This window comes from Carcharodon carcharias, chromosome 10 (genome assembly GCF_017639515.1).
Source record: "Carcharodon carcharias isolate sCarCar2 chromosome 10, sCarCar2.pri, whole genome shotgun sequence".
NCBI classification, from domain to species: domain Eukaryota; kingdom Metazoa; phylum Chordata; class Chondrichthyes; order Lamniformes; family Lamnidae; genus Carcharodon; species Carcharodon carcharias.
The window spans coordinates 28,116,043-28,143,881 of record NC_054476.1 but is presented as its reverse complement, the minus strand read 5'-3'; the positions used below and the strand labels follow the sequence as shown (position 1 = coordinate 28,143,881).

The 27,839-nt window shown below is 42.1% G+C and overlaps 1 protein-coding gene across 11 annotated transcripts in view; it reads left to right on the top strand.

Annotated features, from left to right (window-relative positions):
- The first annotated feature begins 3,100 nt into the window (after positions 1 to 3,100).
- The window catches only part of LOC121283537 (T-complex protein 11-like protein 1), a 71,921-nt gene continuing 47,182 nt past the window's right edge, over positions 3,101 to 27,839 (top strand). For 2 of the 11 annotated variants that reach the window (XM_041198241.1, XM_041198240.1), the window contains exons 1-5: positions 3,271 to 3,447; positions 5,596 to 5,643; positions 19,029 to 19,229; positions 21,007 to 21,139; positions 26,697 to 26,817. In XM_041198241.1, the coding sequence (XP_041054175.1) occupies positions 19,076 to 19,229; positions 21,007 to 21,139; positions 26,697 to 26,817 (408 nt within the window). In that variant the 5' untranslated portion in view covers positions 3,271 to 3,447; positions 5,596 to 5,643; positions 19,029 to 19,075. Of the gene's footprint in view, positions 3,237 to 3,269; positions 3,522 to 5,595; positions 5,644 to 9,530; positions 9,614 to 19,028; positions 19,230 to 21,006; positions 21,140 to 25,808; positions 25,958 to 26,696; positions 26,818 to 27,839 lie in introns of those variants that run through there. The other 9 variants (XM_041198231.1, XM_041198238.1, XM_041198230.1 and 6 more) reach the window with 9 other exon arrangements.

The window sequence follows — 27,839 nt, the reverse complement described above, 5'->3', positions numbered from 1 at the left end:
TATTCCAAGTGTAACTGATTACTTATTCCTGTTTAGCTTGTTGCTGTTCAAAGTAGTGTGTATATTAGTTCCATTTTTTAGTATTTTGATATCAATGAGAAGCTGTTGTTTAACATGTAGGCACTGAATAATTATGAATAGTACAAACCCTTGCCCACAAGATACATCAGGATAACCAAGCCACTCCAGGCTAGCAGAAGAAAGAAGAAACTCCATCACTAGCAAGGAGTATTTGTAGGGCACATCAGCATCTGGAGCAAGTAGCATCTAATGACGAGCTGGCATGGGTCTGTTGTATGACTACATCCAAGACCAATTGCTGAGAATGTTGGCTGAAAAAGTACAATTTGCACCTGTGTGCAAAAATAAAAACTGATCTAAGATGCACTGGATAAGAAATTCATGCCAGAATTCAAAACTCTGAAAGGTCAAGATGGTGATTTCTTTTGCACTAAATGGTCATAGATGCTTACATTGAGACACACTTGCCTATAATGTGTGTAAAACATTTGCTACTAAAATTCCATTGGAACTCCCTACTTAACAGCACTATTGGTATACCAGCAATTCAAGAAGGGGAGCTTACCCACTGCTTTCTCAAGGGCAGTTAAGCATGGACTGCTGGCCTTACCAGTGAAGTGGACATCCATCCATGAATTTTACAAAAAGTGCATGTGGCTAAAATGGTGTTGGTGTAGTCACACCTGTGACTAATTGGTGATTTCCATTAGTTAATACAATTTTAGTCCACTTATCCACAGTATAATTGAGCTTTCTTAAATACTTCAATCACACCTGGCAATACCTAATATTTGATAATTCCTCAAACTAGCAGAAAAAAAACGCACTCTTTTACAGCCATGATGTCCCAAAGCCCTTTACTCAAAGCTAAAGCAGTACTTCTGAAGTGTAGTCTCTGCAGTAATTTGCACACAGCACGATTCCACAATGGCAGTGAAATAATGACCAGAATCTGGTGCTGATGAGCCAAATCTGTATCAGATGCACTCTTATTGATTTTTGAACTAACCTTCAAGTATAATTTTGAAATCAAATTGATTTTTATCTCCATTTAAGTTTTTAATAATGGTGCATCTTGCTTCTTTAGCTGTTATATAATTTACTTAGCTTTCACAAGAGACTGAACTTAATGTAAAGTGGTCTTGCAGTTACCCTAAAAATAATAACCCTTTGAGCTGCTCCAACAATAGGAACATCACCAGCTGAAAGGTCCCCTCCATGTCACACACTAGCCTGACTTGGAACCAAATCACTGTTCTTTCACTGTTACTGGCTCATAACCAGGAACTCCCTTCCTAACAGCTCTGTGGGTGTAGCTACACCACAAAGAATGCAGCAGTTCAAGAAGGTGATTCACCACCATCTTCTCGAGGGCGATTAGGGATGGACTTTGGAAATTTGTCACCATCCTCTTCCTCCACAATGATATGATCAAGCCCTGCCCCTCACCAATGCAATCATCACAGTTCATATCTCAGTGAAGACAGGTCAAACAAGTCTGTCGTATCATACCAGCCCTCTCCTCCATATTCTTGCTGCATCTTATCTCCAGAAAACTACCAACAGGTGTGGAGGTAATTTACAGAACAGGTTGGGAACTGTTCAACCTATGCTGCCTTCAACCAAAGTCACTCCAACCTTAGTTATTGAGCTCCGTGCCAATGATGCATGTGTGTGTGCTCACTTGAACTGAGCTCCAGGACATTGTTGATGACGACTCCTGAAGCGAAATGGGCCTTTTACTAAACATCCAGAAAGTTAAGGCTGCCTTCTGACCAGTTCCCACGGAATAGCACCTCCCCCACCATCAATGGCAGGATCCTGGAGAATGTGGACAGTTTTACAATTCTGGGGAGCCTCTCTCGATGAGGGCAGACACAGATGAGAAAAGTCGTCATCGCCTCCAATATGCCAGCTCAGCCTTCAGCTGACTGAAGAAAAGAGTATTTGTGGACTAGGATTTCAACAGTAGGACTAAGCTCATGGTTTTCCAAGGCAGCAGTGATCCCTGTCTTCCTAATGTGCTTCAGACATTTGGACAACCTAAAACAGACACCTCAAAGCACTGGAGAAGTACCAGCTAGTGGTGCCTTCACAAGATGCTCCAAATCCAGTGGCAGAGTAGATTGGGAACAATTTCTCTGTACACTATGGCAGAAGGGTTGAAGAAAACAGCGCACCGATTTAGAGTGATTGACTAAAGAACCAACCGTGATGGGGTTGGGGGTGGTGGGGACATCTTTACATAGAACGTGGTTAGGATTAAGAATGTGTGGTGGAGGCAGATTCAATTCAGGCTTTTGGAAGAGAATTGGAAAAGTACCTGCAAGAGAAAAAGAAATTGCTGGAGTACTGGGAAGAGGTTGGGGAGTGGGTTGGCTGAGTGGCACTTGCAGACAGGACAGGCAAACTGGCCTCTTCCGTGCAGTAACCATTCTATGATGATATTTGTACTGGTTTTACTGGCTCGTGCAGAAACAATAGGGTTGCCAACTGTGATTCAATGTATTCCTGGATTTCATCACATGACTTGCCCTATGTTCCAGCCATTATTCAACCAACACATCCATCCTTGATAAAAACAAAAAAACTGCGGATGCTGGAAATCCAAAACAAAAACAGAATTACCTGGAAAAACTCAGCAGGTCTGGCAGCATCGGCGGAGAAGAAAAGAGTTGACGTTTCGAGTCCTCATGACCCTTCGACAGAACTTCGACATCCATCCTTGTGATGCACTGCCTTCCTACTCCAATTGAAAAGCAAAGAGACACTTGTCACCCAATTGGATGGTGCTTGACTGTCAGCCAAACAGCCTTCTCCCCGCACCCCCATTTTCATTATTTTTTTCTGGGGTAAATAGAAATATTCAAAGAAAATTACAAAAAAAATCAAAACTTTTTTGATCTCCCAATGATTTTTTTTCTGCAGGATTTCACACAGCAGTGTTCTGGACATTGACCTACGATTCCTGGAGATTCCAGGCCAATCCTGGAGGGCTGGTAACCCTAAGAAACAGAAATAACCAGCAGAGGCAGTCTGATAGCTGCCTCTACCCACACCCCTGCAGCTGGGGAATGATTGACTGTTGACGTCATGGAACCACGCGCGTGCGCAGTGGAAGAGGTGGGTTAAACTACAACCCCCACAAGAGCTTGCGGGCCTGGAAGCGAGCAATATTTCTGGTTTGCGTCGTTTCCGTAAACAAACGGTCCCCGGTCAGTTAGTGGCTTTAACCTTTTGTTGTTGTTGTTGTTGTTGTTGTTGTTGTGGTGGTGGAACGGTCGCCTTTATTTTGGGTGGCGGGTGGTTCGGGAGCGGGCGGATTTCGGGGCCGTGGAGAGAAGGAGAGCGGGCGGTGGAACGATGGAGTGAGGGCTGCGGCCTGTGGTGTAGGCCCCGCCGGCAGGGAGAGGCGGCTCAGAGCGGGTGAGGATCAGCATTGGGCCCAGGGGCTAGAGATAATCAGCAGGATCTGAGACAGCGACAGACGTCAGTAACGTGTAATTATAAAAACAACAACACTGCATCATTAATGGCCAGTATTGACCCAGCGTCACAGCTTTCTATTGTGTCGCAGACTGAAATGGATGAAACGTGCCTAGATAATCTTTTTTTTCTGATGATTGAGGGGCAAGCATTGGCCGGGGCACTGGGGAGAACTGCCCCTGCTCTCCTTCCAAGTGGTGCCACTGGGGATCTTTTACATCCACCTGAGAGAGCAGACAGGAGCTCGAGTTGACATCTCATCTGAAAGGCGGCACCTCCAGCAGTGCAGCCAATTCCTCTGTCCTGCACTGGAGTGTGTCAGTCCTGATTTCTCTACTCAAGCCCCTGGTGTGGGACTTGAACCCAGAGAACCCTCGCGATTCAGAGGCCAGTGTGGCACCAGCTGAGTCACAGCTGACTTTTTTTTTTGTTCATATAGGGACCTTATTGTTGTCACACATCCTGAGGCGCTTCACAAAAATCGCAGGATCATAGCTAAACATCAGTGTCCCAGATCTTCTGGATCGTCAGAGACTGTATGTTACCACCCCCTCCCCCCCAACACTTGCTTGACTCTGCCAAGACGTACTACGTGACCCCCTGGAAGTCCCAATGCACTGACTCCGCGGGAATTGCCTGGGAAGCTTGAACTTCCAATGGGCAATTCTCCACTCCCTGGGACTCTCCAAAAAAGTCTCCAAATCTGAGTTAGAGTCTGAATAGCTACCCAGGAAATGTTAGACTGAAAAATCCTAGTCTTAAACTCCTGGATAACTGTACAACTGAATCCACCAGCCCCCCTCTACCCCGTCTAACCCCCACCACCTGAATATCTTCCTTGACCCTCCAGCTCGGCCCCCCGACCAGCCCAACTGCCCCAGACCTGAACTCACCTCTGGACTCCCTCAACGCAACCTGACTAGGCCCTACCACTCAACATCTCCCCGACCCTCCCATCTCCTCTTCTGACCACCTAACTCTCTCCACTGACCTGACCTCCCTAACCCTTACTTTATCCACCCTACTCCTACACCCACCCTACAAAACTAATTCACTAATACACTGAAAAGCTGTTTAAATGTCCCAAAGGTTTTAAGTGTGTCTGTGAAAACTTACCAGAATATGACAGCTAGTACTGAAAAAAATGGGTGTGGCTTCTAAGCGGAGTTGTATTGCCAATCACTTTATTTTGATGTGCTCTGGTTCTCGACTCTTCTGCCAATGGGAACGGTTTCTCTCTGTACCTGTCATGATTTTGAGCATTTCGATTAAAATTTGCTCTCAACCTTCTCTGAGGAGAACAACCCAAGCTCTATCCGGGTAACTTAAGTCCCTTGTCCCTTTCACAATCTCAGGATGTTCCAAAATACTTTACAGTTAATGAACATTTCTGAAGTGTAGTCACTGTTTTAATGTGCCTTTCAGCATTCTGAAGGGACCATTCCCCCCACAATGTCCTAGTCTGTATTTGTTGCTCATGTTGTGATTTCTACACTGGGAAGACCAATTGCAGATCGTGTTGCTGAACACCTTTGTTAAGTTTGTAAGTGCGATCCTGAGCTTTCAGTCATTTGCCATTTTAATTCTCCATCTCACTCCTACTCGGTCCTCTCTAACCTTGGCCTTTTACAGTGTTCCAAAGAGACTCGGTGAAAGCTCACAGAATAGTCCCATATCTTTTGACTAGGCACTTCACAATCTTCCAGACTCAACATTTGTGTTCAACAATTTTAGATCATTATCCACTGCTACTAATTGTCCAGTAGGAGATGCCAATAATGATTCTGCTGTTGCCGTTTACACCTTCTCTAGAGTTATCTTTTGTTTGCTTACTTGTCCCAGTACCATCCACTTCTACCTTGCACCATCATCCCTTATGTCGTTTAATCGTTTCTACCATCCACTCCATATAAACCTTCCCTTGTGTTCTTTCTTCCCTTTCCTTGCCCCTGTGCTTGCTTAAAAACTCTGAAATCTGTATCGGCTTCCACTTCTGATGAAAGGTCATTGACTTAAAACTCTGTTTCTGTTTCCACAAATGCAACTTGACCCGCTGAGTATTTCCAGCATTTTCTCTTTTTATTTCAGATTTCCAACATCCACAGTATTTTGCTTTTGTAGAAGAGAACATTCTTGGTAAGTATTTCCACCCCAACGAAGAAGGAAACATTGCTGGATCTAGTTCTAGGAATGAAGTGAGGCAAGTGGTGCATGTTTCAGTGGGGGAGTATGTGGGGAATAGTGATCATAAAATCAGGTTTAGAATATTTACAGAAAAGGTCAATGAACAATCAAGTGTAAAAATACTTAACTGGTAGAGGACTAACTTAGAAAGGGATCCCTGTAACAACAGTATTTTTTCTGTATAAAAATTGGTTGTACACAAGATATAGATTTATTATTTTTGTTTTACTTAATGTGAAACTTATTGCTGTTGCTGAGTGGCTCCTGTCACATGATAAAAACCAGCAACAACTTTGAACATAGAAAGATCCCACAGCAGAAAATCAGATGGATCAACAAATACAATGTGCACCTAAGCTTCAGGTTCACCCCTCCAATGCAAAATGGTGTATTTTTTACATATATATTTTTTAAAAAGTTACGTTTCATGGCCATCCGCATCACATGCAAGTGATGCCACATCGGTAGGCAATTTGATCAGCTGTCCTTGTGCTCGGCTCTGTAAACAACTGTCTTGAATGAGCAGTAGTCAGCTACATGAAGAAGAAAAAGTAGAGCCGGCCAAATATTGACTGACATGCTTTGGTTAATCCTGGGTTCATTGATTCATGAAATGGATATCAAACTCCATTGATCAGTTGTTCTGCTTACACACAGTGGGTCGTGAGCACACATTGGCTTGCCACTAGTGGATTTGGGAGACGAGAGCCTTCCAGCATCAGCACTTTTATTTCTTCCTGTCATCTTATGCTTCTCCCGATACTGGATGTGTTCAGTTTTATGAAATGTGCTCCCAGCGCAATCCAGAATAGCACAGTGGATTTTTTTTTCACATGATGGAATTTTTAAAAAGAGATTCTTGAAAGATGCTGATTTTTCAGATCTCTTAAAACCTTGTGCCCTAGGGGTCTGTGGATCTCTGGTTGAAAACCCTGCACCAGAGACTAAATTGAATATAGAAAGTGCAGAGGAGATGTAAAAATAGAATGAACATGCAGAATAGGCAAATAATTGGCAAATGAGGTTCAACACAGAGAAATGTGAGGTGGTACATTTTGGTAGGAAGAATAGGAAGGTCATTTATCACTAGGAAGGTGCATCCAGGTGGGGTAGAGGAACAAAAGGATCTTGGAGTAAAGATGCACTATCACGAAAAGTTGCACCACAGGTTAGCAAGGCCATAAAAAATAAACCAAGCACTAGGTTTTATTTCTAGAGAAATAGAATTGACTGTAGGGAAGTTATGCTAAATCTGTATTGAACCCTGGTTAGACCACACTTACAGTACAGCAAGCAGTTCTGGTCACCATTTTATAAAAAGGATTTAGAGGCACTGGAGAGGGTGCAGAGAAGATTTACAAGAACAGTACCAGAACTGTGTCAATATACATTATCAGGAAAGGATTGATAGGCTGGGTCTCTTTTCTCTTGAGAAAGAAGTCTAAGGGGTGACCTAATAGAGGTCTTTAAAATTATGGAAGATTTCGATAGTGTGGAAACAGAGAGACTGTTTCCTCGTCGGGAAGAGCATAACTAGAGGCCATCAACAGAAGATAATCATCAAGAAATCCAATAGGGAATTCAGGAGAAATTGCTTTACCCAGTGGTGTGAATGTTGCTACAACAGGGATTGGTTGAACTGAATAGTTTAGATGCATTTAAGGGGAAATTGAACAAACATACGAGGGAAAAGGGAATAATGGCGTTACAATGGTAGATATAAATGAGGAAAAGTGGAGCATAAATGCTGGCATGGACTGCCTGAGCCAAATGTTCTGTTTCTGTTCTATGATATCTTACATGAAAAAGAGAGTATGAGAAAAGATAAGTGGTTAATATAAAAGAAAATGCAAATATTTTTCATAAACATAAAAATTGTCAAAAGAAGGGGTTGATTAGCGAACGAAAGGGATATATTCTACTGGAGGCAGAGGCACTATCTGAGGCACTAAATTAATATTTTGTATCTGTCTTCACAAAAGAAGTAGATTTTGCCAATGCAACAGAAAAGGAGGAAGTGGTAGCAATATTGAATAGGGTAAATATATAGAGAAACTTAAACAGTTGGCCATTGTCAAAGAAGAAAAGTCACCTGATCTGGGTGGGATGCATCCTGGGTTGCTGAGTGCAGTAAGGGTGGAAATTGCAGAGGCTCTGCCCACAATTTTCCAATCCCCCTTGGATGTGGAGGTGGTGCCAGAGGACTGGAGGATTGCAAATGTAACACGTCTGTTCAAAAAGGGAGAGGGATAACCCTGGCAACTACAGGTCAGTTAGCCAAATGGTGGTGGGACAGTCTCAGAGACAATAATCTGGAACAAAATTAATGAGCATTTGGAAAATATGGCATAATAAACAAAAGTCAGCATGGATTAATTAAATACAAATCATATTTGATTAATTTGATAACAGTCATTAATGAACTAATGGAGATTGTTGATGAGGGATGTGTATTTGGACTTTCAAAAGGTGTTTGACACAGTACCATATACTTCTTAGCAAAATTTAAGCACATGGGATTAAGAGACAGCGGCACTGTGGATATGAAATTAGCAAAGGACAGAAAGCAGAGATTAGTGGTGATCAGTTAGTTTTCAGACTGGAGGGAAGTGTACAGTGATGTTCCCCAAGGGTCAGAAAGAGGATCACTTCTCATTTTGATGTATATCAATGACCTGGTCTTACAGATGGGATATAGGCCCTAATTTCAAAGTTTTCAGATGACATGAAATACAGAAATTTAGTATATAATGAGGAGTATAGGAACAGACTTCAGAAATACTGGTGAAATGAGTAGACACGTGGCGGATACAATTTCATGTAGAGATGTGTGAAGTGATGCATTTTAGTAGGAAGAATGAGGAGAGACGATGTGAACTAAATGGTACAATTTTAAAGGGGGTGCAGGAATAGGGAGATCAGATGACGTGCACACAAATCTAAGAAGTGGCAGGATAAGTTGAGAAGGCTGTTAAAAAGCATAAGGGATCCTTGGCTTTGTTAAAGAGCAATTGCATACAAAAACAAGGAGATAATGCAGAAGCTTTGTTAAATACTGTTTAGGGCTCAGCTGGAATATTGTGGGACCATACTTTAGGAAGGATGTCAAGGCCTTGGGGACAGACCAAAGAGGTTTACTAGAATGGTACCAGGATGAGGGAGTTCAGTTATGTAAAGAGACTGCAGAAGCTGGGGTTATTCCCTTCAGAGCAGAGAAGATTAGGAAGAGATTTGATAGAGGTGTTCAAAATCATGGAAGAGGTTTGATAGCATGCATAAGCAAAAACTGTTTCCAGTGGCAGGAGGGACAATAACCAGAGGACTCAGTTGTAAGATGCTTAGCAAAAGAACCAGATGTGACATGAGGGAACACTTTTTTACAGTGCTTTGTGATCCGAAAAGTGATGACTGAAAGGGCAGTGGAAGCAAAAGGGAAATGGATAAATACTTGAAGTGAAAAATATGACCAGACTATGAGAAAGAGCTGGGAACTAATTGGATAGCTTTACCAAAGAGTTGACACAGACAGATCGGCTGAATAGCCTCTTTCTGTGCTGTATCATTCTATGACTCTAAGGAACACGCACAACTATATATGTATACCTAATCTTGTATACAAATATTTATTATATATAATGAATGTAAAAAATTATATATACAATTGTAACACTGCATATATATTGTGTATAAGCATCAGATGTATACCATACAATATATGAGATGCATATTTACAAAGTTTTTCCCCAAATATTGTACATAACAAGCATATGAATTTGTGTAGGAATGGTAGCAGAGTGGTTATGTTACTGAACTAGTAATCCAGAGTCTTGGACTAATAATCTGGAACTATGACCTGAGTTTTTGCTTCCGAGTTGGGACAATCTGGCTCTGCAAACCAACCCAAGAGAAAGTGCCCTAGAAGGTCAGATTTCTGGGTCTGTGGGGATTTGGGGGGTGCATGAAAATGAGAGTCGTGGCGGGCAACCCTGGAATGAGTGCAGAGGCATTGACCCAGGCACTGAACATGACAAAGGTCCATCCAAAGTCACACACCATCCTGAATTGGAAATATATAATGCCATTCCTTTATCATCACTGGGCCAATATTCTGTAACCCTCTGGCTGACAGCACTTTGGGTGTACCTAACACCACCTGGACTGCAACAGTACACATCGGTATTAATAATATATATAATTAATATTGAAGAGAAGGAGCATATATACTTATAGCACATATAAAGAACATACTGTTACAGTCAGGTGAGAAATAGTAGAATGGCTACCCTCTCTTTTCACTCCTTGGTTGACCGCAACAGCTGTTTTGTAAAGAATGCCAGTTCAGTGAGGTTTAAGTGCTTTGACTGTAAAAGAGACACACACAGGTTTTCTTGGAAGTTTTTTAAGAGACAAGGACATAGTATTGTATTTAACACACAATCTAAATAAAATAATAAAAATGCTCCAACTCTCTCTCACAAGCATTCAAGAGTTCACAATCACACACACAAATAAATTACAAAATGGGAAGGTAGATTAACTTGGTTGAGAGTTCCAAAAATGTCAATTGTATATGGTCCTGTAGTTTGATGGTTTGGATGGTTTCAAACTGAGCTCAATGGTCTTTCCGGATTCCACGTCAAGATGATTTAAAGATGTTGACGGACAATTTCTATCTTCTGGCGTCAGCAGCTGTTGGGTTGATGTTTAAGACGCTGCCTGTGATGTGTGGCTGGTTGAATAACAGGCAGGGCATGAGTTTGCAGGATGGCTGGAGAGAGAGAGACTGCCCACTCATTATGGTGTTTCTGGTCTCGCACTGTCCCACACTCTTCTTCTGACTGGTCTGAAGAAAAGCAGTTTCTTAAAACACAGAGGGTCAGTTTCTTCAGTATATGATCGCCTCTCACAAACCGGTTACCCAAATATGGTCAGAGAAAGCTGATTCCAAACCCATTGTTTAGAAATTCTTAGATTATGGCTGGTGGAGTTCCTTTCTCAACCAGGTCCTTTGTCAAGATGATTGTGCCTAATGGATTTTCCCACACCCAGTTGAATACACAGGTGATGTCTGGATGTTTTGCGAATGGCTCAGGAGCTGGGTCATTCATACTCATCTAAGTTGATAGTTTCTGGTGGGCCATCTCTAGACTCCGACTGTGATCTATTGGCTTTGGAATTTGTAGGGTTCTCTAAGAACCTGCTATTTCAAGTCATTTAAAATGCTGTTACTCAGTCCTTTTACTTATCTAGTGGTATCAACTCATTCAGTAAAGTCATTTTCGATGTAAAACATGAGTTTTATAACAATACATATCTACGTTATATATAATTAGTATATGTGTTAACATATATAAGGAGTATATGTATAAATAAATGAGTGACTATTAAATGTGTCTATTTATAATATACATGTTTATAAAAAACAAATAAAAATTATCTATCACTCTGGCTCAAGCAGCAGCTCAACCCAGACATGTCCAAGGGTTTTTGTTGGACTGAAGTTTGCTTTGTAAACATTTACTTATTTCCTTGGTTAGTTGCTGAGGAGCACTGCAAGTGGCCCTGCCATCTCCTTGAGAAAGGGAACAAGAAGAGGGATTACAAAAAATAAAAAATACCCGGAAAAACTCAGCAGGTCTGGCAGCATCGGTGGAGAAGAGTACAGTTGACGTTTTGAGTCCTCATGACTCTTCAATGAGGACTCAAAACGTCAACTGTACTCTTCTCCGCCGATGCTGCCAGACCTGCTGAGTTTTTCCAGGTATTTTTTATTTTTTGTTCTGGATTTCCAGCATCCGCAGTTTTTTGTTTTTATATATGAAGAGGGATTACTCAGGCAAGGAGCACCTGGCAATACTTGACTTGTGGCATGAATTGTTAACCACATTTTAGGAAAGAAGGGCCAAAACTGTGTAGATACTGCTTTCAATAATCACAGAGTTTTCAGCAATGGTTTGATTGTAATGAAATCTGATGCTGTGAACAGATTGGTAGGTCTGTAAATACAAGGTGAGAAGTTTCTTGATTAGTTGAAACCCTCCTATAAGTTATTTGCCACAGTGAGAATAGCATTGCTGGTTTGATTTTGAACGTGTTTAAACCAATGTAATTCCTAATTGTCCATTGAGACCCTATTAGTTAAGAGTTTTCTTTACCCTGCTTGGTTATAATCCAAGAAAACCAAAGTAGACACTGCTGATGAAACATTGTCAGCATTGAACAGACAAAGGGAGATTTAAGACACCTGCCTTAACTGAATTAATCACCCTATGTGTTTCATTAATGCTTTAAGCAAAATTTCCTCTTGTCTTGGTCTAGTGAGAAAGGAGGGAGTGCAGCAATCTTAACAAGATAGATAAATTAATGGCACAAATAAAGATAAAAGGGTTTGAGCTAGTAGTCATTACTGAGACATGGTTGCAGGATGACCAGGGTTGTGAATGAAATATTCTAGGGTACTTGACTTAATGAAGAGATAAGCAAAAATGGAAAAGGAGGTGGGGCAGCCCTGATAATAAAGGATGAGATAAAGATAATTGTGAGAAAGGATCATGGCCCAGAAAAATCAGATTGTAGTATCAGTTGGGGTAGAACCATGAAATAACAAAGGGTGGAAAACACTGGTGGGAATGTTTTATAGGCCCCCTAACAGTAATCATAGTGTTGGACAAAATATAAATCAGGAAATTAGAGGAACTTGTAACAATGCAATAACCTTCAAACAGACTGGATGAACCAAATTGGCCAAGGCAGCTTGGAGGACAAGTTCAAAGAATGCATTCGAGACAGTTGGTTTCTCAATACATTGTTTGAGAAGACTAAGAAACTGGTTATTTTAGACCTAGTATTGTGTAATATGATAAGAGTTCATTAGTAATCTGATAGTAAAGGGCCCTCTGTGGAAGAGTGATCATAACATGATTGAATTTCATTTTAAATTTGAGAGTTATATATGGCTAAGCCCAAAACTTAAGAGATTTTTTTAAAAAAAGCAAATTATAGTGATCTGAAGGACAAATTGGCTGAGGCAGAATGGGAAATCAGATTAAAAGATGTGATGATAGATAAGCAAAGCAAACATTTAAAGAAATATTGAATAATTCTCTTTCCCTTGAGGGCTAAAACTCCATTTGAAAAGCTGTACAGCCAAGGATTGGGGAGGTAGCAAATGTAACCCTGCTGTTTAAGAAAGGAGGGAGAGAGAAAACATTAAAAAATGTATTAGGAATAGGCCATACATCCTCAAGCCTGCTTCACCATTCAGTAAGAACATGGCCGATCTGATCTTGGCTTCAACTCCACTTATTGCCTGTTCCCCATAACCCTTAAGTTTGCAATAGTTCACAAATCTATCTCAAGCTTGAATATATTCAATGACTCAGACTCTCAGGGCTAGAAAATTCCAAAGATTCACAACCATCAAATAGAAGAAATTCCTTCTTATCCTTGTTTCAGAGTAAAGGGTCTCCCATTTAAGACAATGTCCCCTAGCTCTAGATTCCTCCATGAGGGGAAACATCCTCTCAGCATCTTGTCTGTCAAACCCCTTCAGAATCTTACAGATTTCAATAAGATCACCTCTCATTCTTTTAAACTCCATTGAGTATAGGCCCACCTCCTTAACCTTTTCTCTTAAGGCAACCCCTTCATCCTAGGAATCAGCCTAGTGAACTGACTCCAGTGTAAGTATATCCCTCCAAAAATGAGACCAAATCTACACAATACTCTAGGTGTGGTTTCACCAATACTCTGCTCATTGTAGCAAGACTTCCCTTTTATACTCCATCCACCTTGTGATAACATCCCATTTGCCTTCCTGATTCCTTGCTATACCGACATACTAACTTTTTGTGTTTCATGTGCGAGGGCACATGGATCCCTCTACTGCGGCATTCTATAGAATCAATCCATTTAAATAATAATTTGTTTTTCTGTTCTTCCTACCGAAGTGCATAACCTTACATTTTCCCGCATTATACTTCATAAATACCTTTAAGAGGATCTCCTTAGTCAATGTAACAGAGCACTATTTGAAGATATTTCTATTATATATAGTCAACTGTTAAATTTATCTGCAGTATAGCAACATTTAAAAGTATACACTTGAAACAAGGAACTTAATGCTTGGCAAAAGAAATGGCTAAACCCATTTATTATTGTTGCCCAGAATTTGGAGCTAAAGTGGTTTCCTTGTTGACAATCTCACACTTATCAAAAAGTATTTAACGTTAAATGCAGAATTGCTAAATTTATATGTAGTGCCTCGGCAGTAAACAATGAAGATTATTTGGTGATAAAGGTGCTAACCTCACTGATTTGTCCAAAAAATTAAAGCCTTCACTTTGAAACTTGTTTTTACTTCCTTGATAATATACTTGAAGTCAGGTGCAGTATATTATAGAACAACATGTGTCTCTCTCTCTCTCTCTCTCTCTCTCTCTCTCTCTCTCTCTCCCCCCCCCCCCGCCCCCCCAACACCTTAAACCAGCTTATATTTCAACTCTTTCTTGGACTCGAACTCAAGTTCTGTCGAAGGGTCATGAGGACTCGAAACGTCAACTCTTTTTTTTCTCCACCGATGCTGCCAGACCTGCTGAGTTTTTCCAGGTAATTCTGTTTTTGTTTTGGATTTCCAGCATCCGCAGTTTTTTTGTTTTTATCTTTGTATTTAAATGTTACTTGGAGCCTGGTGTTACGATCCCGTTTGGGGAACTGTAAACCAAAATAGCCAAATTTACAAATGACTCACCAAAGAAGAAATTACCGACAAGATTTAACTTTTTGCAACTTTTACTTTAACACAAATTTGTGTTAACGTAAATTAAACATAAATTGATGGAAAGTATCATCAACAGTGCTATCAAGTAGCACTTACTCAGCAATAAGCTGCTTCCTGATAAAAACAAAAAACTGCGGATGCTGGAAATCCAAAACAAAAACAGAATTACCTGGAAAAACTCAGCAGGTCTGGCAGCATCAGCGGAGAAGAAAAGAGTTGACGTTTCGACTCCTCATGACCCTTCCACAGAACTGTTCTGTGGAAGGGTCATGAGGACTCGAAACGTCAACTCTTTTCTTCTCCGCTGATGCTGCCAGACCTACTGAGTTTTTCCAGGTAATTCTGTTTTTGAGCTGCTCACTGATGCTCGGTTTGGGTTCCACCAGGGCCACTCAACTCCTGACCTCATTACAAAACAGCTGAACTAAAGAGGTGAAGGGGGAGTAACTGCCCTTAACATCAAGGCAGCATTTGACAGAATATGGCACCAACTGAAGTAAATGGGAATCGGGGGAAAACTGTCCACTGGTTGGAGTCATACCTAGCACAAAGGAAGATGGTTGTTGGAGGTCATTCCTCTCAGTTCCAGGATGTCACTGCAGGAGTTCTCAGGGTAGTGTCCTAGGCCCAACCCATCTCCAGCTGTTTTATCAATGACCTTCCCTCCATCATAAGGCCAGAAATGAGGATGTTCGTGTAATGTTCAACACCATTCATGACTCCTCAGATACTGAAGCAGTCCATATGCAAATACAGCAAGATGTGAACAATATTCAGGTTTGGGCTGATAAGCGGCAAGTAATATTCGCACCACACAAGTGCGAGGAAGTGACCTTCAACAAGAGAGAATCTAACCCCTTGACATTCAATGGCATTACCTTTGCCGAATCCCCCACTGTCAACACCCTGTTACCTTTGCCGAATCCCCCACTGTCAACACCCTGGAGGTTGCCACTGACCAGAAACTGAACTAGACTAGCCAAATAATACTGTGGCTACAAGAGCAGGTCAGAGGCTGCAGAGACAACACCTGATTCCCAAAGCCAGTCCACTATCTACAAGGTACAAGTCACGAGAGTGAAATACTGTCCACTTCCCTGGATGAGTGCAGCTCCAACAACACTCAAGAAGCTCGACACCATCCAGGACAAAGCTGCCCACTTGAGTTGCACACCATTCACCTCCTTAAACCACCAACATACAGTGGCAGCAGTGTGTCCACCTACGAGATGCACTGCAACAAATCACCAAGGGTCCTTCCACAGCATCTTCCAAATCCACAACCTCTACAACCTAGAAGGGCAAAGGCATTTGATGTATGGGAATGCCACCACCTGCAAGTTCCTTCCAAGTCACACACCATCCTGACTTGGAACTATATTGCTGTTCCTTCACTGTCGCTTGGCCAAAATCCTGGAACACTCTAACACCCCCGTGTTCCTACAAGCCATGGACTGCAGTATTTCAAGAAGGCATCTCATGACCAGCACTTCGAGGGCAATTAGGGATGGGCAATAAATACTAGCCTAGCCAGTGACACCCACATTCCATGAGCAAAAAAAAATTAAGAGGCAAATAATGTTTCAAATAAAAAAGGTAAAAAAGATCCATCTTACACAACCACAAGCATTTGCATCACTCCCTGTGCAAATATGGCACTATATAGCTACACAGCTCCAGAATATGCTGTTCTTTTATTTACATAAGGTGTAGGTCTGGAGTCCTATCAGACAATTTTCGCCTTCAGGTTTCATGGATACAATTAACATCAAGGCACACTTCTACATACCCTCTCTCCCATGGGTCATGACATTCCTGATGCTTTCCAGAGTTCCTTTTCCAACTAATAATGGTTTGGGCACTTCTGGGAAAACAGCCAGCTCTTTAGCATCTCTGAGCTATTCACACAGCTTTCCAGGTTTTAGACTGTTTTAGCCAGCTCGCACAGTGCCTCCCAGAGCTCCTGTCTCCTTTTCTGTCAGATGGAAAAAGTGACCTTCTCCTGGGTGATTTGCTGCTTCTCACAAACATTCTCTACTTTCCTCTTTCTGTTTGCTTTCTCTTTGTGTCTGCATCTGTGCGCTAATTGCCTTTGCCCTCCAGCTCTTCTCCTTATAGCTCTCCTTGTGTGTGCCAGCCATGCAGCTGCTTTGCATCTTAACTTCCTGTTGGTACTGCTTCCAGGTCACGATTGCTAATTCACATGGGCCAGTATTTTTCATTATCCAAGAAAATTACAGTTGATTCCTTTACAATGCAAATTCCTTCTCAAACATTCTTAAAAACCATTAAAGATTTCACAGGCCTTTTAAAGAGAGCACAAATTTTCCTTACTGAATGGATTCTGGATCAAAGGTCATCACACTGCTATTTTTCAGGACTGTTGTTTTCTCTCCATTTCACTGATTTCCCCCCCACCCCCACCACCGCCCTTTCCCAATCCTACATTCTATTTGGAGAGTACAATCATTCTCCAATTTGTAGTTGGATGCAGAATTTTGTATTTTCATGCCCTCACTATAAAAGTCAAGTGTTCACTTAAATTTAGGTTTGAAGAGTATTGTGTCCAGTTTGGGCGCTGCACAGAAGACGTGAAAACATTAGAGCGAATGCAGAAAGGATTCATGTGAATGATTCCAGAAAACGAGAGGGCACAGATTTAAAGTAATTAATAAAAGAAGCAAAACTGATATGAGGAAAACCTTTTTCACATGGCAAGTTGTTAGAGTCCGGAATGCACTGCCTGAGAGTGGTGGAGGCAGGCCCAGTTGACGCATTCAAAAGTGGATTAGACTGTTATCTGAAAAGAAAGCATGTTCAGGGCTAGAGGGAGAAGGTGGGGAAATGGAACTAAGTGAGTTGCTCAATCAGAGAGTGTATGCAGACCGCGATGGGCCAAATCGCCGCCTCCTGAGCTGTAACGATACTGTGATTCTGTGATTTTAAATTTTAAAAACGTTTTGAGGCAGTTTTGTAAAAGCACAGGTGTTGCAATTTAATTGTAAATTTGAATTGTAAATTTATGTGGGGGCCCTGATGCTGTGTGGTTATATGAGTATACTTTTGGTCCTTTTAGTGGTTTTTGCTGGGTCATGGAACAAATAGAACTAGACATTCAGTTCTGTTTACATGCCTTTGGTCGATACTCCTTGATGCTAAGAATAATCTGTCAATCTCAATTTTGAAAATATCAATTCACAGACTTTTCAGGGAGAGTTCCAGATTTCCATACACGTCTGGTGAAAAATTGGTTCCTTACTTCATTCTTAGACGTTCTAGCACTAATTTTAAGATTCCATTCCCAAATTTCCCCATCAGAGCTAATAGTTTCTCCTTATCTGTCCTATTGAATCTCTTTTGTCATTAAATCACCTTCAACTGTCCTAACTCAAGTGAACACAAAATAAAAACAGGAAATGCTGGAAAAATTCAGGTTTGGCAGCATCTGTGGAGAGAGAAACAGAGTTAATCTTTTGAGTCAGAGCTGAAGAGAAGTAGAAATGTGAAGGATTTTATACTGTTGAAGGGGGGCACATGGAGTAGGTGGATCAAAACAGAAGATCAGTGATGGGGGGAGCTCAGGAGAGATTGACAAAGATATCATGGACACAAGACAAAGGGAGTGTTAATGGTAGCGTTAAAGACTAAAGAAGGTGTTAATAATGGCATAAAGGTAAGATAGCAAAATATGTTATTAGCAGAAGAAGAGTCAGCACTCTGTGAAAGCAAAACATAAGAACAAGTTACAGGTGGCCCTTTATGGGGAGGGGGTTGTGAAAAATATTTTTAAAGATCAAAATGGAGGACAGAGTTCATGGTCAGAAGTTGTTGAACTCGATGTACAGTCTAGAAGGCTGCAAAGTGCCTAAACAGAAGATGAGGTACTGTTCCTCCAGTTTGCATTGGGCTTCACTGGAATATTGGAGCAGGCCAAGGACAGAAATGTGGGCATGAGAGCAAGATGGTGAATTGAAATAGCAAGTGACTGGAAGGTCGGGGTCATGCTTGTGGACTGAGCAAAGGTGTTCGCAAAGTGATCACCCAGTCTACGTTTAGTCTCCCCAATGTAGAGGAGACCGCAATGTGAGCAGCAAATACAACAGACCACATTGAATGAGGCGCAAGTGAATTGCTTTCTCCACAGATGCTGCCAGACCTGCTGAGTTTTTCCAGCATTTTGTGTTTTTATTTCAGATTTCCAGCATCTGCAGTATTTTGCTTTTATTCAAGGAAATACAACTCATCCTCACAATTTAACCCTTTAAAACTTGGTATCAATCTGGTTAATATACAGAGTACACAATCCATTGAGAAGGTTTTGAACCCATTATGGATATTTTGAATAATATTAGTGGGCCTTGAGCAAACTAAATTTTTGTGATGTGAGTCAATCGATCGTTGAAACAGTTTATTGATTCTATTAAGGAAGTGGCTGCCCTTTTTAATTTGATGTTTTATAGATGTCTAAACAGAAATCTTGTTCCTGAGAGGAGAATAAAATTTTTGCAGAACCCCAATCTAATGCAAGAGTAATGCTCATCATCACTGTCATTTACAGATTCCAGGATAGAAAGCAACACAGAGTACACGTGAAGCACATCAAACATGCCCCTGGAGCCGGGTAAACCATGTACAGATGGTGAGGAGGAAAACCCTGAGAGTACATGTCACAATAGGCAGGATGCCTCTGAAACTGAGAATCAACAAACTCAACTGAGACGGAGTACTGAAATCCCCCACAGTGGAGACAGTCTTCCATGTAAGTTTGTATTCCTGTATTTTGGTGTGATCAAGTCTAGTATTATATTTATAAGTTAAAAGAGAAGGAAAGGACACAGAGGATAGTTTAAGTATTCCACCCCCTTTTGCTTACAATCTGTACAATACTCAAAATTCACAGTGAAGCAACAGGGCTCCCTTGCAGCAACTGACATTGGACTTGCTACTTAACAGATTTCCATGAAAGGTAAGATGTTCAGTTTTACCCTCATCTTTGAACTGCTGTGCTGCTGCAGATTATGAGCACATCTGAAAGTCACTGTAAACGCTAACCTGGAAATGTGTTCTTCAGATCAATTCAGACATGCCAAGGGGGGGAAAGTTGGCACTTAGGTTAGCATTTGATAAATTCGATCATTCATGGCATCAAGTTCCTGGTTCTGAGCCACCAATAGAGTAATTCTACTTTAATCAACTTGCAATAGTCTGTGGGAACAATATAACTGAAAGCCTTGCTAGTTGCCATTGGTTGTTGGTAACTGTTACCACAATGAGGAATGCCATTGGAAGAGCAAAATGTTGACAGTGGAGCAATTTTATCTGATTTTTATTGGATTATATAAAGTCAAATGCCCTCCAAATTTTTGAGCATGATTGTTCCATAAATGTGTGCGTCAGCTTTTAAGTCAGTAGGTTCTGGGTTCTGGTCCCACTCCAGGACCTGAGCACAAAAACGTAGGCTGACACTCCAATGCTGTAATGAATTGTGGGGCTATCGGTGGTGTTGTCTTCAGCATGAGATGTTAAACCAAGGCCGTGCCTGTCCTCTCGAGTGGATGCATGGCACAATTTTGAAGAAGAGCAAAGGAGTCATTCCTGATGTCTTGGCCAATATTTCTCCCTCAATCACGATCATATATAAAAAAACAGATTATCTAATCATTATCACATTGCTGTTTGTGGGAGTGTGCTGCACTCAAATTGGTTGCTGTTTTCTTACATTACAATGGTGACTACACTTCAAAAGTACTTCATTGGGTTTAAAGATACCACATAAATGCAAGTCTTTCTTTTTATTGTAAAGCCTCAGATTATAAATTGAATATAAAAATGATTTGAACAGAATCATTTTAAAAATAGAATGCATATAATATTAAATGATATGTTTTATAAATAAAGATAGGCTAACCGGAATAAAATTTTGCTAAACGCAAGGTGCCCTGTGTAGTCATGATTTAAATTGATGTTTAAAGAGAGGAGATTGGATGCTGAGTTCTTGACACTTTATTTCCTAAATTCACTTACCTAAGTTCTTGTTTCAGCTAGCTGATTTGTGTGTCACATGTTAGACTTTATTCCTCTTGAATTGCTTCCACTATCCAAGAGTGATTTTAATGGTGACTATGTAATAGGTCAACCTCCTGCAATTTTTTTCAAATAATAAGGGATGTATGACCTTGTTTTGTGAGCAAAGTAGAGTGAACGGAGCCACAGTCTCAGGGTACAGGGCAGGCCATTTATGACTGAGACGAGGAAAAATTTCTTCACTCAGAGGGTGGTCAACCTGTGGAATTCTCTACCACAGAAGGCTGTGGAGGCTGGGTCACTGAGTATATTCAAGAAATAAATTGATAATTTTTTGGATATTAGGGACATCAAAAGGTATGGAAAGAAAGCAGGAATGTGGTGTTGAGATAGAGGATCAGCCATGATCATATTGAATGGCGGAGCAGGCTTGAAGGGCTGGATGGCCTACTGCTGCTCCAAGTTTCTTTGTTTCTATGTTTCTATAACAGTGACTCTTTTTGTGCTTCTAGCTGTTTCTCCCAACCTGGTTTCTGTGGAAGAGCTAATTGAGGCAGAGAAAGGAGTCTGTAATATGGCTCTAGCCCATGAGATAGTGGTTGATGAAAGTTTCGTAATCAAACAGCGCGATCTACCAGAGAGCAGGTAGGTTCTTTGAGCAGAGTAAAGTGTACCCTAAAGTGTTTATTTTTTTAACCCTTGTAATCCATAGAGACTGTGTAAATATATCAGTTAATTATTAGATAGACCCAACCTTGTGATTTTCTGGCTCTTCGTTCTGAATTTTGTAATCTGATTATTGATCTCGACATTTAAAACTATATGCAGTTAAGGTAATCTGAACCTCTCTCCTTGTTGCTCAAAATGAATGCATTACTGTTTAAAAAATTGGTCTCACAAAACACTTTGGGCGTTAATTTTAACTCTCAAAAACAACTGGGTTGTGGTCAGGTGAGATGATAAAATGTTAAAAATTTCAAACTGGACCCTAAGCTACCCAATTCCATGTTTAATGGAGGCGGAACAAGGGATGGGTAGCCAACCCCCTCCCAGAGTTAATTAGCCATTTAAATGTTATATTGAGGCTAGCTGCCTCAGATTGAACCTGTTTTACAGTTTAACCCTGGCTAGCTGGATTTCCTAGGCCTTGGGAAAGCTGGCAGCTCAGGGTGGTGAGGAAAGAAGACCAGTGCCTTTGCAGAATTGCTTATATGCCAGGATGAGCAGGCCTCCCCTAGGTCAGGGATCAAACACACCCTAGAAATTGGGAATTCTCTCCATGTTCCCTCTAGCAGCTCCAGGCTCCTTAACTGGAGTTGCAGCCTGTGTGATTGGAAGCTAAATCCATCAATCAGGCTGACCTCTGAGTGAGGAACTTGCTGTAAAAAAAAAATACACATGTTTTGAGGTTCCAGGAACCCAGGAATTCTGGGTTTGCTGACCAAAATTACAACTCCAGCCCTCAGTCCTGGAGTCTTCATGTTGGAATAGAAAATGTTTTGCATATTCCTTGGTTTATACAATTAAAAAAAAACCAAAACATATTTTTCTGATGCCAATTAAAGTAATGCAAAAGACCTGCTGGTCTTTTTATCACCTTTTCCTTCATGCCCTTTATCTCTGCTTGTACATACTTCTGTTCTGATAATACTCCCCACTTTCTGCATCTTTTTGCTTCCTACTGTCCCTTAAATACCCCCTGAGCCCCTTATCTCTGCTGATCTTCCTGTAGGTTGTCTCTTTTATGCCACCTGGCTTGCTCTGTCCTTGATACTTGTCTGTCAGTGGTAGGTTTACCATGCACTTTTTAGTTATTAAATGCACTAAATTAGGGTGCAAACCTTTTCTGTCAATAAGGTAGGTGTATTTGTTGATTTCCAGTCCGAGGAAGTTCAAAGCAAGTAGCCAAGAACATGGGCTTTAATGCTTTAATTCACAAGGACACTAATAGAAGATGCTGCATCAGGTATTAGGGATTTGCAGGAGTGGGTAACTGGAATTTGCATTCTGGTTCTGGTCTATAGGTGGTAGCTTGAATGCTTCAAATACACAGTGGAATTTAATGTCAGCAGTGAGGGTTCCAGTGATGCATCCAGAAATAGCTGCATTGCCTTTTGAAGCAGAGCCAGTTGACCAATTAACAAGGTAGGGGCCCACTGAATCCAGTGTCGGACATGGCAGGAGGTAGAGATCCAGGCAGCAGCTGATGGGAGCATAGATGCTGGTGCCATTTTTAAACAGCAGCCAGACCTGCCTGTAATGTCTCAAAGCTTTCTCATCATTGTGCCTGCTGCTGTGAGGACCCATTTTCTAACACAGGCCAGTAGCTTTTATCTGCAAGCCATAGATCTCTCATCGCCCAGACCAACAACCATCATCTTCAGTGTCTGCAGTGCTCAGTCTATGAAGTAGACTGTCACTAGAAACGTCACAGAGCAAAGGGTGGCCCCATGTTTCAGCAAGGCCTTTCTTCGTGTTCTCCTTTAGGCTACGTTGGAATGGTGGGAGGTGCTGTTTCCAACAGATGGCAAAAAGAGACCCTCCCACCTGACCAAGGAAGCCAGGACATGGATAGCAGCGAAGGTCAGCAGCCATGGAGATTAGCACTTGGGCCCAAGGGATGAATGAACTCCTCCACTCTGCAAAGTGAGCGTGAGTGAATGACACGCTGTACCTGTCCGGTGGTCAAAACATTATGGGTCTCGACATGGGACAGGATCAGCCAGGAGGATGAAAGAATAGTATGCTTCAGCTGCAGCAGCCTCATGAGGAATGGCTGCATGTGGATGACCAGCCTCTTGGGGCCAGCGTCCTCCAAGTATCATTGAAGCGGATGTGGGAACGAGACACTGGGATCCCCCATTGTGAGCCTGAAGGAAGCCAATCAAGTTGGGGAGCAGTTGATCATTTTGTGGAGACTCGCTTTTCCTTTTTACCTGCAGGGGAATACGGTCCATAGTGTGAAAGCGAGGTTGAAGATCGGTGGACTTATGTCAGCCATATGAACCCTGACACCCACTGAGGACCTGGCTGGAAAGCAAGGCGGCATGCTGAACCCCTGGCTGATGATGGGCCTGTGAAGTCAGCCACATCGAACCTGCTGGAGTTGCAGCGAAAGACAGTGGAACATCTGGTGAAGGTGCCAGAGGCTATGTATCCATGCAAGGGCAATTGAGGAGTCCATCCAGGCCATGAGTGCTGCCATGTCTCAGGTGTGTGAGCTCATGCCTTCCCCCATGAAGAGGTTAGTGACCCCCATGGAGAACCAGATCCAGCAGATCTAATGGCTGCTGGGTATGCGTGCAGACCTGCATACCATTACTTTGTCCATGAGATTTACGCAGCAGTGGCCAGGCAAGAGGGGGACAAGGTGCCTGGAGTTCCCTCCAGAAGCCCCTCCATCTCCGGTAGACATGGCAGTGTCATTGCAAACCAAGAGGGAGGAGGAGCAGCAGCCTGCCATATCTGGGAGCTCCTCTCAAAGTGCACCAAGGGTGCAAAACACTCCTCATCTCCTCTGCCAGTGACCTGACCGTCTTCAGTAGTTGTGGTCATAGAGGAGGCAGCTGCACTTGTGCAAGAGCACTTCAGAGTGCCAGGGCCCTCTAGATCTCAGATACCCAGAGGACAGCTGCCAAGGTCATCTTGGGCCATGGGGTTTTGCAATCAGCAGCCTGCTTCCACCTCAGTTACAGATGCTGGGCTCGCATTGCATTGAGCACTTGCATTAGAAAGAGCACATAGACACACCAGGGAGGCACAGGTGTTTAAAGTTTTGTTCTTACTTATTGGTCTTTGTGTTTCATAAAATTTTGTAGGTGCATTTATTCCTGCATCCTTTATTCAGTGACGGATGGCTTCTGACTGTGAGCCCTTGGACCCTCACCTATCTATTTGTAGGGATGAAGGCTGAGCCTGGCCATCTCTGTGGATGGGGCACATTTTGAACCTTGGTAATTAATTTTCGGGGCCATGTGGCCTGTTGGTGAAACGCAGCAGCCAGCTCATGGACCTCATGCCTAAGGGAAGCTGCTGCAAATCAGGTTGTCATTCTTCACTGCACTAGGTTGTGAAGAGCAAGCAGATGATTATAATTCAGGACACCCTCACTGAGTCACAGATCTCCTTTGGAATGGTCCAGGCAATGGAATCACATCTTGAGTAGGCCGATTGTTTGCTCGATTGTGGCCTGGAGGGTCCCGTGGCAGGCACTGTACTGTTCCTCACTAATATCAGTGGTCTTGCCTTGAGATGGTAACCCTTGTCACTGAAGATCCAAGTGTGGAGGCCTGCGAGAGACTCAAATAACTGTTGCAGCTGGGAATGCCAAAAGCATCTATGTGTTGTGAATGCTCCCCGGGAAGTGGACATTTACGTGCAGGATGTGTTTTTGTCATCACGTACCAGTTGGACGTTCATTAAGTAGAAGCCCTTCCTGTTTATGAAGGCTGCAGGCTGGTCCTATGGAGCTTTGATGGCCAGATGTGTGCAATCTATTACTCCCTACGCTTGTGGAAAGTCTGCATTGGACCTGAAGCCAACAGACTTGTTAGCCTGGCTATTAGGGTCAGTGCAGTATCACACAAACTCTTCATCCCTCTTAAACAGGACATTGGTCACCTTTCTAATGCGTGGCGTGTTGCTGCCTGGGATATCCTGCATTTCTACCTGGTGGATCCCTGGAAGGAGTTGGAAGCATAGAAATTGAACAATGTGGTGATTTTCAGTGTCACTGGCATTCACTGCTCACCCAGTCTCATTTGCTGCAGCATCGTGAACAGGTCAGTGATGGACTCTCTTGACAGCTGCAGTATTCTCTGTCATTGGTGCTCCAACACCTGGAGATAGTTCATGCAGCACCTGAACACACTGGCGTGCAGCACGACCTGTCTCCAGCCTATTGCCTGCTGCCATTCCCTATGGTGTCCTTCTGTGACCTGTCCAGCCATGGCCTGCACCACCTGCTCCTGCTGCACCAGTATTGGTGACTCAGGAGCCTGCTGCACCATCCTCTGTGCTCCTCCTCCACCTCGTGGATCTGGGAAGACTGAGTGGATGAGTCCCACGTCTTGACCACTCCTCTTTTACTGGCTACTCCTTTGGAAGGAATCTCCTACCGTTGCCTCTCTGAGCTGCCCCTCTCCTATGCTCCTCTGCCCCTCAGCTCCCTTCTCCTCTGTAGTTCTGCCCCTCAGCTCCTCTGAGCTGCCCCCTCTCCTTTGAAGCTTTGTCCCTCAACTCTTTCGAGCTGGCTGTCTCCTTTGCAATTTTGCTGGCCTCCTTTTCTCTTTCAGTGAAAGCACTCGGTCTAATGAAAGTCAGCTCCACAATGGCTGACGTTCCCCTCAGAGTCCGATACGTTGCCTACATACTGCCACCTTTGAAAGGTTGGGAATCTGATGGCCTGCAATCCCTGTGTGCTACATGTTTAATTTGGAAGGTTCCATTTAATTCCAGTCACAGGTATATAGATTTGTTCTAATTACCTTTTTAATGAGCTCAATTACCTTTCCGCTGCCTTTCTGTAGCATTGCCACCTCACAGCCCCTCCGCACCTGCATAATGCAACCCAGAGTTCCTGGCATCAGGCCTCTGATATGCAGCTTCCTGCATGATTCTATGGCTCCCCCACCTCCTTCCAATTCCCACTCCAACAGCCTGCATTAAACTCTGCCTACAGCCTACAACTCCTGGAGTTACATTTTCCTTTGTGTGTAACAGTTTGCCCACCTATTGGTTTGCTATAAATTTTTGTAAAAATATTGGCAGTCTGTAATGGACAGATAATGTATAAATACTCAAATACATAACTGATGTGGGTTCACACTTGTACCTGGTTTCACCACAGTATCAATGAGCATTTTTCATATCCAAAATAACCTAGGGAAATCCATGTCTAATCTGCCTACATTAGAGATGGGCCATTTATTAGCTTTATTTGTGGAAAAGGCCAGCCTTTGCAAAACACCCTCATATTGCATGTGAAGCCCAGGCATCAGAAAGGAAGGTTTTTTGTGCAGTTATTGTTAAAGGATCAGACATATTGCTAACTTTCTTAGTTGGCTTGGCTAATCTATCTTTAAGTCACAGAATAACGCCATCTAAATATGAATGAACCACCTAACAATACTTATTATACAATGTATATTCAGGTTGAGACGTATTGCATAACAAATCTACAATTTCAATAATTTCTCAACAGTTTTGAGAAGACACTTGAAGACATTATGAAGAAGGCTTTCTGGGATAGTTTGCGAGCACAGCTAAATGAAGATCCACCAGTTTATGATCATGCTATCAAGCTTCTAGGTGAGATTAAAGAGGTAAGGTCTTATTTCAGGATTGTTTATCTAATTTTTGGGAATAATATTTAGTACAGCAAGCACCACTTAGCCTTTGTTGATTTCCCCACCTTTGTTTTCCTGAAGAGGTGGCAGTGGGATGTAGTGTTGGATTGGTACCGCAGGCTTTCTTCAAAAAGATTACTGCACCCAGTTGGGTTTTTAATGACCATCCAACAGCTTTCATGGTCATTTTATTCTGGTGCTGTCCCACAATATTAAATCACCAGATATATTCTTTTTGTTCTTTCATGGGAAATGAGTATTATTGGCAAAGTCAGCATTTGTTGCCCATCCCTAATTGCCCTTGAGAAGGTGGTGGTGAGCCGCTTTCTTGAGCTGCTGCAGCCCATCTTGTATGTTGTCGGGGAGAGGGTTCCAGGATTTTGATCCAGGAATGTATGTTGAATTGATATTGAATTTATTGAATTTAGTTTCACAACTTGCCGCAGTGAGTTTTGAACTGTTGACCACTTGGCTGCTTGTCCAGTACCATAACCAATGCTGGCACCATACCTGTAATGATCGAGCATAGGCCCTTTCTGTTCTCTATGAATCAGTTCTGACTAGGAAATGCTTTTAAAAATATTTTACCACCTGGATGTGGGGAAATAACAAGCAATCCAAACTCTCTCTATTAGCCCACCAGCCCAACCCACATGTGTGGCCCACCCAATACCTACCTTCACAGCTTTCTCTGCCAAATTAGGGAGGAAAAGCTTCAATGACCAAGAGGAAGAGAGCATGACAGTGGCAATTTGCACACACTCCTAAACCAATAAATTTAACATTATTGTTCTATACCTTGTAAGTTTGTACAATTACCTATTATAATAGCCTCTCAGTGAAATGGTGTTAGGACTTTATTAGTGAGCACATCATTTATCTTGAAGTTTGAATTTTGCTTCTTTGAAAGTTTTTTTTGTTTCGATTTTAAAATCAAATTAAACAGTTTACATTCTCACCAGAGTTTTATCACAATATTGATGGAATGAAGAAAATCC